Source organism: Octopus bimaculoides, chromosome 18, assembly GCF_046866305.1.
Source record: "Octopus bimaculoides isolate indiv1 chromosome 18, ASM4686630v1, whole genome shotgun sequence".
In the NCBI taxonomy this organism is placed as follows: Eukaryota; Metazoa; Mollusca; class Cephalopoda; order Octopoda; family Octopodidae; genus Octopus; species Octopus bimaculoides.
The window spans coordinates 49301242-49314832 of NC_142945.1; the positions used below are offsets into that span (position 1 = coordinate 49301242).

At 40.1% G+C, this 13591-nt stretch overlaps 1 protein-coding gene across 1 annotated transcript; it reads left to right on the top strand.

Moving 5' to 3' along the window:
• Positions 1 to 306: 306 nt before the first annotated feature.
• On the top strand, positions 307 to 12880 carry LOC106877791 (uncharacterized). The gene is made up of 7 exons (XM_014926805.3): positions 307 to 687; positions 2587 to 2777; positions 5861 to 6006; positions 6553 to 7194; positions 8337 to 8629; positions 10505 to 10592; positions 12407 to 12880. The coding sequence occupies exons 1-6, from the start codon at positions 565 to 567 to the stop codon at positions 10556 to 10558; spliced, it is 1449 nt and encodes a 482-aa protein (XP_014782291.1). The 5' UTR covers positions 307 to 564; the 3' UTR covers positions 10559 to 10592; positions 12407 to 12880.
• Positions 12881 to 13591: the final 711 nt, after the last annotated feature.

Sequence of the window (13591 nt, forward strand, 5' to 3'; positions counted from 1 at the left end):
GTACACCGTGGACTAATATGTTAAATATTTGTAACATTATAACTGGAATTAACAATAAAATAATATAAAGCAGATATTCCTAATCACATGGTTCCGGGTTCAGTCTATACATGGCACCCAGGGCAAGTATATTCTACTACAAACCCCAGACCCATCAAAGCTTTGAGAGTGGGTCTGGTAGACGAAAACTGAAAGAAGCCCGTCGTATATATATATATATATATATATATATATATATATATATATATATATATATATATATATATACCACCGTTTGAAAACCGGTGTTGATTTGTTTATGTCCCCGTAACATAGCGGTTTGGTGAGAGAAACCAGCAGAATAGCTACTAGGCTTTACAAAAATAAATACTGGAGTTGATCTGTTCAGCTAAAACCCTTCAATGTGGTGCCCCAGCATGGCCGCAGTCAAATGACTGAAACAAGTAAAAGATGTAAAGAGAGAGAGAGAGAGAGAGAGAGTATTTGTTTTGGGTCGTCAGCCGAACAAGGAAGGTAGTTCGTCTGACGACCTTCCTGTATTCAGTGGTTAACAAACCACCGTGGATGGACCCGGCTTCTCAGAAGACAAGTAATGTGATGGAGGGCGTCCCTGGTCACCATGCGAAGCACCAACTCTGTACAAGTCGACCACCTTACAGAGAAGGAAGGGAACAAAGGGCTGTCAAGGTCTGTAACATCCCCTCATCACTATCTTCCTGTAATTTACACAACCAGGTCTAAACATACCTGTGTAATTATGTCCATAGTTACATAGATGAACCACAGTAAACCACGTTATATTAATAATATATTAATAGTATATTCTCATGTTTGTTTACATCAAGCTTTTCTTTCCTGCCTCATCGAGCTTGTTTTTAGGTTGTTTTTCTCTAAATAAGCGATTCAGTGGCAATAACGATTATCTACATAAAATAGAATTATAGATTTCACGTTAATTGATAATTTATTTACACAGGTACCTGTTCATGATTATTTTCTAAGTCTTAATCATATTTCGTCATTTATTATCGAAGTTTAATGTTTTAGTTTTTTTTAATTCTCATTTTATAATTTGTATGTGGAGGCGCAGTGGCAGAGGACTCGTGGTCATAGGATCGCGGTTTCGTTTCCCAGACCGGGCGTTGTGAGTGTTTATTGAGCGAAAACGCACAAAGCTCCACGAGGCTCCGGCAGGGGATGGTGGCGAACCCTGCTGTACACTTCCACTACAACTTTCTCTCACTCTTTCTTCCTGTTTCTGTTGTACCTGTATTTCAAAGGGCCAGCTTTGTCACACTGTGTCACGCTGAATATCCCCGAGAACTACGTTAAGGATACACGTGTCTGTGGAGTGCTCAGCCACTTGCACGTTAATTTCACGAGCAGGCTGTTCTGTTGATCGGATCAACTGGAATCTTCGACGTCGTAAGCGACGGAGTGCCAACAATAATTTGTGTACTTTCTAGTGGATTGGCATCGGACAAAACGTCCTGCGTTATGTCTTCTAGGTTTTTACGTTCCAAGTTCGAATCCCGTCCTGGTTAACTTTGACTTTCTTCTCTCCAGGGTCGATAAAATAAAGTACCACTCAAATACTCCATTACAAATTTCAGATCTTTGGACCTGTGTTAGAAATAATTAAGGATGTTGGCTCAGCGTCGGACAAAATGCCTCGTAGTATTTGTTCCTAGTTCAAATCCCGCCGATGTTAACTTTCGGTTTCATTCTTCGCTAATCAATAAAGTAAAGTACAAATGAAGTTCTCAAGTTGATGGAATCGGTTAATCGCCCGCCCTTCAAATTTACTGCTCTTGTACCCAAATCAGAAACTATTATTTATGATTGGAGTTTTCGAATTTAAATTCCCTTTTAGTTTCCTTATTGCAAACCATTGGTGCCTATTTGGCAGAAGCGTCAGAGCGTTTGTGTTCTGGCTTTTTGAGTTTTGAGTTCAATTCCTGTCTTGGTCAACTTTATTTTTTATCGTTCCAGGTTTGATAAATAAAATTCATGTCTAGGGTGGGTAAGGATGCCTTATGGGGCATTCCTTCGATATTGATCTATTGATCTACAGAGTGTCAGTGTGAGGAGACGACGTCATTCACCATCATTTTCAGCGGTTTTCAGGATATTTATTATATCCCTTCATCGGAGATGGGGTCTAATTGACACCACTATCGCTCATAACCCCCCTCTCTCCCTCTCTCTCTCTCTCTCTCTATATATATATATATATATACATATATATATATACACACACACAAACATATATGTATATATATGGACATCACACACACACATACAATAAGTTATGGTTAGACATTTGTAGATAGTCAAGAAGATACGGAAACCTATAGTTTAACGAATAATATTATCTTTTGACTTGTAATAGTTAAAGAGACTAGTTTGGTAAATACTATATTGAGCCTTCTGTAATGTATTGTTTGTTCTTTGTCTTATAAATGTTTCTTGTTGAAATACTTATTATTTTACATCTAAATCTTCTTCTTTGTCAATTATTAACCTCATGGCACCAACCCTGTTTCTGCTAAATGACTGATGTGTCTGTTGTTTCATTTCCTAAAGGTATACACCGTGAGTTCTGAATCCAAGTACCTGATGATATACGGAGTACCTGTGAACCGAGGGCCTGATCTTGCTCCTCTCTTTAGTGTCCATGGCAAAATCGATGAGCTGCGTGGACTTGTGGAATACTCCAAGAAAGAAGATTTCACTGAAGTGTTTCTTCTCAAGTACAAACACATCCAGTCTGCTCGGTGAGAATGATCATGCTTTATTCCAACTCATACCATTCTTTTCTACAGAGTTCCATTTTAAAGAAGATCTTCTTTTATTGGCTCCAACTTCGTCTCCTTTTCCTCCCCGTTTTTTTTCTTTTCTTTTACTTGTTTCAGTTATTAGACTGCAGCCAATCTTAGGCACTGCTTTGAATTTTAGACAAGCGAATCAGCCCGGTGCTTATTTGTCTTTTCAAAAGTCTGGTACTTATTCTATCACCCTCTTTTGCTGAACTGCTAAATTATGGTGATGGAAACACACCAACACTGGTTGTCAAGCAGTGGGATGGGGGAGCAAACACAGACACAAATACACATACATTCACACACACACATGATAAATCACTAGCTATTACACATTCTTTTTTTTCTCTCCTTGTTTCTTTCTGTGGAAGAGCGTAGGCTCGAAACGTTAAAGACTTTTTCACTTCCCGAGCGTTAAACTAATACGTCTGTTTGTTGTCTACATCACCTGTCTTCTTTTGTTTTTTTTGTGAATTCTCCCTATATATATATATATCTATATGTATGTGTATATGTATATATATATATATATATATATATATATATATAGCAAGAGGCAGGATATGAATATCCAGGCAGATAATGCGTTACTCTATGTAAAGTGCCAAGGCTGGTTTCTTCTGATGGACAATTATGAATAAAGTAAGCAGAAAGTCTGAATGTTCAAATTCTTCATTTTTGTTAAGACACTTGCTCAAAGTGTCATGTAGTGGAACTGAACCCGGAAGCATGTGGTTGAGAAACAAGCTTCTTACCACACATCCAGAATACTCTAATACTCTATCACAATCATCTCTCTTGTTACTTGGTGTTATAGAACGTATCTATAAGCTGTAGCCAACACTGTATATTACAACAAATATAAAACATCACACACACACACACACACACAAGATGTTCATAGACACAAAAAGAAGGAACAGCTACATATGCTGCATATTCAACTCTGAAGTTTCTTTGGCAGCTGTGTACCTTCCTTAACAATCTACTATACCTCCCTGCCTCTCTCTTTCTTTCTCTCTCTCTCTCTGCACTTCCACAGGTACTTCTCTACAACGTACCTCTCTAACCCCACCTCAGGCACCTCTCTACCTCCACTACAAGTACCTTTCTACTACCTTGCATCTACCTGTCTACCCATACTCTGAGTACCTCTGTTCCTGCCACATGCACCTGTCTATTTCTATTACATGTACATTACTATGTCTACCACAGGTCTCCCTCCACCCCTATTACATGTACCACTGTACTTCAGCTTATGATGTCTTTTATAGACATGTATTTATAGGAACAGATTTTATAGTCCCAGGTCAAAAAATGACCCAAAGTATTCCAGATTTTCTCAAGCAGTAAATGCAGGAATACATTATCCCGACTTTATTTTAGCCACTGCTTGCTGTGATGTGGTGAACTGAGACAGACAGAGTTATGTACCTTGCTTCATTATTGTACACGATATCTCCAACTTACATGCTCAACTGTGGGGTAGGAGTATAGCTTGTTTCTCTGTCAAGGAAATAAAGAAAAAGAGGGAGGGAGAGAGAGAGAGCTAGATAGAGTGCGACAAGCAAGGTTATCTACCTTGTCCCAAAGAGTGAGAAAGAGAGAAGCTACGTTAATGTTACAGGGTAAAGTTTGAGCTTTGACACCCAACTTACTGTAAGTAGTATGATTCAAAAGTATCCAAGGAAACAGAGACAGGTGAGCAGAACAACGAACAGGGTCTATTGATGCTCAGGTAAAATGGAAGAAGTAGCAATAGCGGGGCTGAATTTACTCAGCGGCATCTGCAAAGAAATATGTACTCTTTTACTCTTTTACTTGTTTCAGTCATTTAGCTGCAAACATGCTGGAGCACCGCCTTTAGTCGAGCAAATCGACCCCAGGACTTACCATCCCTTAATAAGGCTGTTTTAACCTCCAATTGAATGTATATATACATACATACATGCATGCATACATACATACATATATATCATCATCATCATCATCATCATCGTTTAATGTCCGCTTTCCATGCTAGCATGGGTTGGACGATTTGACTGAGGACTGGTGGACCAGGAGGCGACACCAGGCTCCAATCTGATCTGGCAGAGTTTCTACAGCTGGATGCCCTTCCTAACGCCAACCACTCCGAGAATATATATATATATACACATACATATACACATACATATATATATATATATATATATATATATATATATATATATATATATATAAATTAGCAACAAGGATATCCAGAGGTAATGTAGTATGATCGTTTCATGCGACTTCATTAATTTTGATTTTAATCATCTTATTTTGAAACTGTATGGATAATACCATACAAAATTCTGGTGCCTAAACTTAAGTACCATATTCACCTGAATCTATATATATATATATATATATATATATCATCATCATCGTTTAACATCTGCTTTCCATGCTAGCATGGGTTGGACGATTTGACTGAGGACTGATGAAACTGGATGGCAACACCAGGCTCCAGTCTGATTTGGCAGAGTTTCTACAGCTGGATGCCCTTCCTAACAATAACCACTCCGAGAGTGTAGTGGGTGCTTTTACGTGTCACCCACACGAAGGCCAGTCAGGCGGTACTGGCAACGGCCATGCTCAAAATGGTGTATATAATCATCATCATTTTGACGTCCAGTTTTTCATGCATGTATAGATCAGATGGAATTAGTTGAGGCAGATCATCCACCACCGCCAATGTCCGTCCTGGTGCCCCAATCCTCACCTGTTTCCAAGTCATGTCATATTTTCCCATGCCAAGACGTTTTTCACAGGGAACTAAAAACAAACAACATTGCTCATATGATGCTTGCTTATTGTGGTATTTAATTTACAGTCTGAGTTCAAATACTACTGAGGTCAGTGTCATGCTTCGTTCTTTCAGAGTCAATAAAAGTGAAGTACCAGTTAAATAATGTGGCCAATGGTATTGACTATTCCCTTCCCCCAAATTTCAGAATCCCTTGTGCTTATATTCGAGGCAGTTATTACTAACTGGGGTTATTTTTATCTTTCAGCCATGCCAAACGGAAGATGGATGATTTGTCCTTTTTTGGCGGTTTCCTTCACCTGTGTTATGGCCCCGAATATGAAACTGTGGCTGAGACACGGCAAAAACTACAAGACAGGCGGAGAATTATTGCATTGAAAACTAAGAAATCTGGTCAGTTTTCCTTTTGTTGTTCTTCAAATTTTGATAAACAGTATTTTAATATTGTCTATATATATATATATATATACATACACACATATATATAGCATATATATATATATACACACACATACACACATATACACATACATACACATATACGTACATACATACATACATACATATATATATGTGTGTGTGTGTGTATACACATACATATATTTATATATATATATATACACAAACATATATATATACATATATATTTACAAACAATATACAATGCTTCAAACGAACTACAATACTCTCCTATATATATATATATATATATATATATATATATATATATACATATATTTGAAGAAAAGCAACACAAATTCAATTGTTGCTTTTCTTCAAATTTTATTCACCAAATCTCTTGATTCTGATTTTGGTTTTTACCCTACCAAATTCTGGTGCCTCAAACATTTTAAGTACCATATTTAATCTTTTGATTAAATCTATATTGTTATATATACATATATATATATTTATATATGGATGATTATTTATTTGCAGAAGAGGAAACAAGAAGAAAGAGGGTGGGAGAAAACTCTGTTGTGAGGAGTGTGGGTGTGGCGAAGTCACCAAAAATGGCCCCTTCACAATTGCAGCAGCAACGTGCAGGACCCACAACCAACACCTTGGACACACCTTCAATACCATTGCCATGTTTTAATGTCCCACCTCCAACTTTGTCCTTACCACCACCACCACCATCATCATCAACACATCTTCCACCACCTCCATCACTATCACCATTGTTGTCAATACCACCACCACCACCATCACCATTGTTGTCAATACCACCACCACCACCATTAACCAATGATAGTTTGATCAATTCTTACAACAACCCCCGTCCCTTGGCCCGTATGCCACTGTCTCTCCATTCTAAGACAACTAGGGCACCAGAGCAACTGTGGCTGGAGCCTCCACCACAGTATTGTAGCTCTGCTCAAAGTAATAGCAACAATTCTTCCAGTGCTGCCAGTTTTGCCAAAGTTCCTTCTGCTCAAGCTATTTTCCCACCAAACTTCGATGCCAGAATCCACGTCAACACGGATTTGGTGAAATTACTTCCACGCCAAACCAAAATGAAGTTAATGTCGGATATAAAGAAACCTCAGGCTGAAGACAAACACCTGAATAAATCAACAGGTAAGTGGTTCAAGCGAATACCTTTCTTTCTTTAATTTGATTTTCAATATTTTTACTATGAACAGGGCAGTGAGCTGGCAGAATTGTTAGCATGCTGGGTAAAATTCTTCGTGGCATTTTGTCCATAGTCTTTACTTTCTTTTCTCTCCTTTACTTGTTGCAGTCATTTGACTGTGGCCATGCTGGAGCACCGCCTTTTAGTCGAGCAAATCGACCCCCGGGACTTATTCTTTGTAAGCCCAGTACTTATTCTATCGGTCTCTTTTGCTGAACTGCTAAGTGACGGGGGACATAAACCTGTGCAGTGACATGGAAAAGCACCTGTGTGACATCATGTAAAAACGCCCGTGCAGTGCCACGCTAAACCACCCATGCGGTGCCATGTATCTAGGACACTAAGGGCATCCAGCTGTAGAAACCATACCTAATGAGATGAGTCTGGTGTAGCCCCCTGCCCCCACCAGCTTGCCAGCTCTGGTCAAACAGTCCAACCCATACCAGCATGGACAACGAACGTTAAATGATGATGACGATAGATGCAGGAAAGGAATGAGGTAGCAGACCTTGCTGTATAGAAAACTGCAAAAGACTAGCTGCCTGTCCCTGAGGAAGAGTCGTCCTTTATCCACTTCATGACACAGTAACAGGGGCTGAACATCATCCCTCTGGATCCTTATGATTTATCTTTTATCTTCTATCTCTTGTTTGCTTCGGTCATTTTGACTGCAGCCATGCTGGGGCACCACCTTGAAGGGGTTTTTTAATCAAGCAAATCGACCCCCAGGACTTATTTTTTAAGCCTAGTACTTATTCTATTGGTCTCTTTCACAGGGACATAAACATACTGACACCAGTTATCAGCCATATTCAGCCCAAGTAGCCTACCTGCCTCTCGCACCATCCCTACAATATCTGTTGAAGAATAAACAGTAATCTCTTCAAAATCTCAAAGCTACATGATAATGCTAGATTCATTTAAAACATGTGAATAAATAAGCATTTCATTGGACAAAGTAATGTGACACTGAAGGGTTAAAATCCTCACAAACAGATGTTCATTACTAACTGGTTGTAGATATCTTTCTGCTGTAAATCATGTCATGTGACTACATGAAACTAATTAATTTTTCATTTCCATTCAGCCCCAAGTAACTCCACATCCACCAGTAAAATTAGCGAGGACAAATCTGACCTCGTTATTCGAGAGTTCAAACCCTCAACATGTCCCAAGTTTGTCCCTCGACAAGCTGTGTCTCTCAAGACAAACAAGAAGCTTGTTGAGAAGGACAACCTAAACAAGGCCATTCGGTCAAGTGCTTTAATACTGGGCGATATTCAGGGACCTGACAGGCCACCCCATTTGACGCCTGTTAACAAGGAAATTCAAAAGTCAATGGAAGAGACAAGGAAGGAAATCAGAAAGCGTGTTCTACAGGTAAGTCAACTTTTTCCCGTTATTTATCTTCCTTGTCTTATAAACTGTTGAGCATGCATCAATGATTCACTTGGGAGAAGGCATGAATGTCTCAACATCACTATATATTTAATATTGTATACATATGTTTCTTTATCAGTGTGGGACGTATAAAGTATAGTCTGGGTACGGTGCAGTAGTGTGGGTATGTTGTATGGGGTACAACGCACGGCAGGTTATAAACAACCTTAGCTGGACTTGTACCTTGGAGAGGAACTAAGTGCGATCCCATAGTCATTCGTAACAAAGGGGTTCTTTACCCGTTACCCTATGTATGTCCAAAGGTTTGGTAGGGGTTAATTGTGTAGAGTTAGGGTCAGTTGTTTGGGATGATGATGCTGGTGGTGGTGGTAGATGGAGTAATAGTTGTGGTGGTGGTAGTAGTAGTAGCAGTAATAGTAACGTCAGTGGTGGTTGCAGCAGTTGTGGTAAAGGTTGTAGTAGAGCAGTGGTGGTGTTGGTTGTCTTAGCAACTGCATCAATCATAATTCTTATATTTGTATTAAGTTCTGAGGTGGTGGTAAGTTGTGGTGGTGGTGGTGGTGGTAGAGGTGGTGATAGTGGTAGTAGTAGTAGTAGTGTGGTGGTGGTGCTGGTAGTAGTAGTTGTGGTGGTAGTAGTGGTGTAGCAGTGATGGTGGTGGTAGTAGTAGTAGTAACGGTGGTGATGTGGTAATAGTACTAGTGGTGGTACAGGTAGTAGTAGTAGCAGTGGTGATGATGAAATTAGTAGTGGTGGTGTTTGTATAGGAATAGTTCCAGTGGTAGTTGTTGTATAGTCCCAGGTAAAAACCTTGACTGAGCTGACCTATAATGAAAGACCTTCCAGCCATGACCATCCTATTTTGGTTTCCTTTGTGCAGGGAATCCACAGCTTCATTGTCTAACATTTCCTCTGCCCCCCCCTCTCCCTCACTTTCTTTTTAAGTTGAAAGGTTTTGATTTGAGGGAAATTCAGCTGCTATTTCTAGCAGACTGAACGACCCCATATAGGCTCCCCCTGGTTGGAGTTGTGGTTGTAGTGAAGGTGGTGTTGGCAGTGGTGATAGTGGTGGTGGTGGTGGTAGTGGTGGTGGTGGTGGTGATGGCAGTAGTAGTAGTGGTGGTTGTGGTGGTGTTGGCAGTGATGATAGTAGTGGTGGTGGTCGTAGTGGTGGTGGTGGTAGTGGTGGTAGTGGTGGTGGTGGTGATGGCAGTAGTGGTGGTGGTGGTGATGGCAGTAGTGGTGGTGGTTGTGATGGCAGTAGTGGTGGTAGTGGTGTTGGTGTTAGCAGTGGTGGTGGTGGTGGTGGTAGTGTGAGGTGTCAAATAACTGAAATAGTCTGTGAAGTGGATGGAATTTCCTTTCCCTCCCTCTGCATTGTGGTATGAAGAGGTTTCGCTGTTCCATAAACATTCTATCACCCTTCTACATACACACAGTTATTGTGATTATATGTAGATATGTGTGTGTGTGTATGTCTGTGTGTATTTGTGTGTGTGTATGTCTGTGTGTGTGTTTGTTATTCTTGTAGGATTGTAAAAACATTTTTAACGATACCTTTGGAACTAATGACTAGTGCTAAGGCAGTGAAGCGACAGAATCGGTGGAGCGTCAAATGGAATACCTTGTGGCATTCGTTCACCGTCTCTCTCTCAGTGTGTATGTTTCTTGTTGGCAAGATGACCCTTCCAAAATAAACAACTTAAAATTCATCATCATCATCATCACTGTCATAATTATTCTCTTCCTCCTCCTCATCAGAATTCTGCCTCATCCCATGTCTTGCTGGGTCTACCTCTACCACAGGTCCCCTCCTCTTCTAATAATCTGTTCTTCATCATTATCTTTTTGCAGTTCTCTGATTCAAAACTGACAGTGGTTGCTCCCAAATCTCCCAAAACCAGCTGAAGATGGAGACCGCTTTGCTGCAAGTGAATTTCAGGTGAGTGTTTGCAAGATTTTGATTTGTGGGACTAGGTTTTGTTCCAACCAGAAAGGAATGCAGTGAGTTTGAACTGTATGTCTTCTGTGCAGTAATGGTGGTGATGTGGTAATAGTACTAGTGGTAGTATAGGCGGTAGTAGTAGCAGTGGTGTTGATGAAATTAGTAGTGGTGGTGTTTGTATAGGAATAGTTCCAGTGGTAGTTGTTGTATAGTCCCAGGTAAAAACCTTGACTGAGCTGACCTATAATGAAAGACCTTCCAGCCATGACCATCCTATTTTGGTTTCCTTTGTGCAGGGAATCCACAGCTTCATTGTCTAACATTTCCTCTGCCCCCCCCCCTCTCCCTCACTTTCTTTTTAAGTTGAAAGGTTTTGATTTGAGGGAAATTCAGCTGTTATTTCTAGCAGACTGAACGACCCCATATAGGCTCCCCCTGGTTGGAGTTGTGGTTGTAGTGATTATTATTGGTCTGCTTGTCGAAGGTTGATTTAGGATTGTAAAAACCAGACCAAATGCAGTGTTATAGGCAGAACAGGAACCACTGACCTCTTGGCTGGATGCCTTATGCCCTCTGCATTTGGCCATTCAGGCACCAGTCATCCTCATCCTCCTCCTCATCGTCGTCATTTGACGTCCGTTGTCCATGCTGGCATGGGTTGGACAGTTTGACCAGGCTGGCACACTGGAAGGCTGCACCAGTCTCCAGTCTGATTTGGCATCGTTTTCTACAGCTGGATGCCTTTCCTAACGCCAACCACTCCGAGAATGTAGTGGATGCGTTTACGTGCCACCAGCACCATTATTATTATTATTATTATTATTATTGTTATTGTTATTGTTATTGTTATTATTATTATTAAGGCAGTAAGCTGGCAGAACCATTAGCATGCTGGGCAAAATGCTTAGCGGCATTTCATGCACCTTTATGTTCTGAGTTCAAATTCTGTTGAGGTTGACTTTGCCTTTCATACTTTCTGGGTTGATAAAACAAATACCAGTGGAATACTGGGGTGAACAATTTAATTGACTATAGTAGAAAGGATTATCACTATTATTATGTTTATATTTATCAAGCCAGGAGGTTAGGGGGATGGGAGATGGAGTTACTTGGCTGCTAGAAATAGCAGCCAAACTTTCCTTAAAGCTGGTTCTGCCTCCATCTTAAAACAGATGTCTGAAACTGCATTGAATGAAGTGATCTTAGTCACATGATAAGACTGGTTGGTCATGGTCGGAACTTTTTTTTTATTTTTATCGTAAGTCTGCTTAACATCATGTATGTTTGTCACAATGGAACGATTGTCTCCTGCTAGTGTTATCAAGCAAGGTTCTCGATTCTCCCTGTCACTGCTAAACAGTAGATATCTGTCTTCGGACAATGGTACTTTGGTATTATTTCATTGACCAAACCTAAAACTAAAATAGATGCTTAATATTTATACAGATGCATGTGTACATGTATGCTTGCTTATGTGTGTGTGTGTGTGTGTGTGTGTGTGTGTATATTTATATATATTTATATATATATATATATATATATATATATATATATATATATATATAGTGTAACTTTTTCCACAATCTAGCAGATATATATCATTATCATCATCATTTACCATCCACCTTCCATGCTGGCATGGGTGGGACTACTTACATATATATACATGCATACATGCCTACACATATGCATACATATATACAGGACTACCACATTATGTTGGCAAATAATCTTTACTCTAGAATAAATATATTTGTTCTGATAATGAAGTTTTTACGTGTATCAATAATGGAGTTGCTTTATCTTTTCAGCTAAACGTAACATTCAAGCAGTTTCCCAGTCAGAAACTTTCAACTGGACCCCAGAATGAACCTGAAGGTTCGACTATGTAAACGAAGAGAACCCTTTTGAAAGTACAGCATCAGCTCCTACCAGATTACAGGAACCTTGTAAAAGGTGTAAAGATACAACATTTCTGTTGTTGGGGAGATTTCTGCATCTTTTGCGAAGGGCACCATTGAAGAACATCCTTGTAGGGGTTTTTGCATTTCTTTGAAGTGTACAATATTCTTTGTGAAGGTCCTGCTCCTTATAGTGGGAGTGGTGGTGTGCAGATTGGTTGAGCATCAGATAAAATGCCTTGTGTTATTTGTTCCAGCTTTCTGTGCTCTGAGTTCAAATCCTGCCAAGGTACCTTTACCTTTGATCCACTTAGGGGTGGCGGTAGGGGGTAGGGGTGGGGGTCAATAAATAAAGAACCAGTCTTGCACTGGGGGTCAATTTTTCTTGTGTCTTACTTTTTTTTCTCTCTCTCTCTCTCTCTCTCTTTTTTTTTTACTATTTCCTTTCTGGAATAACTTTGACCACTGCTGTATTTCTCATCAGTGCATCTCTGGCTCCGCATCTCTGGCTCCGCATCTCTGGCTCCGCATCTCTGGCTCCACCAGGATTTGTGAACCCAAGACGAGGCAAGTCGAGCTCTTTGTGAGAAAGAGTATAAAATTTCAGATTGTTTCCTTCTAAACCTGCTGTCTGGTTTAACACTACTGCCACCATCATCATCATCGTTGTTGTTATAATCACCACCACCACAACCACCACCACCACCACCGTCACCGTGGAGCGGGAGGTGCATGCTTGTGTGGTGGTGGTGTTTGCGTGAGTGCGAATGTCGGAGATGGAAAGTGAATGGGGATATTAGGTTCTGGAGTGAGAGCTTCAGAAAAAGCTTGTTTCACCCTATGGATTGAGATAATCTGTTTAGATCCATTAATGTCCATGGAAAATGTTTTTGACGTTTTTCCCAAGACACGATAAGGCCCCATATAGGGTTGAGTAAGAGGGCCTCTCAAAGATTCGTCCCTGAGGAAAACGTGGGTCCATTTATCGATATCCACTGGAACAGCAGTAGGCACAGTCTGATATTTAGAAGACATCGGTGGTAGAGCTGAAGAAATAAGTCTGTAGTCTATGTACCTAAGATGAAGAATCTTGAG

What these genes read in the sequence shown, in the direction of transcription:
- LOC106877791 (XM_014926805.3), top strand. Translation starts at nt 565, where the DNA reads ATGGACCCGGCTTCTCAGAAGACAAGTAATGTGATGGAGGGCGTCCCT. An exon ending in AAACACATCCAGTCTGCTCG is followed by an intron (nt 2,778 to 5,860) that starts GTGAGAATGATC and finishes TTTATCTTTCAG; the next exon opens with CCATGCCAAACGGAAGATGG. An exon ending in TCAGAAAGCGTGTTCTACAG is followed by an intron (nt 8,630 to 10,504) that starts GTAAGTCAACTT and finishes ATCTTTTTGCAG; the next exon opens with TTCTCTGATTCAAAACTGAC.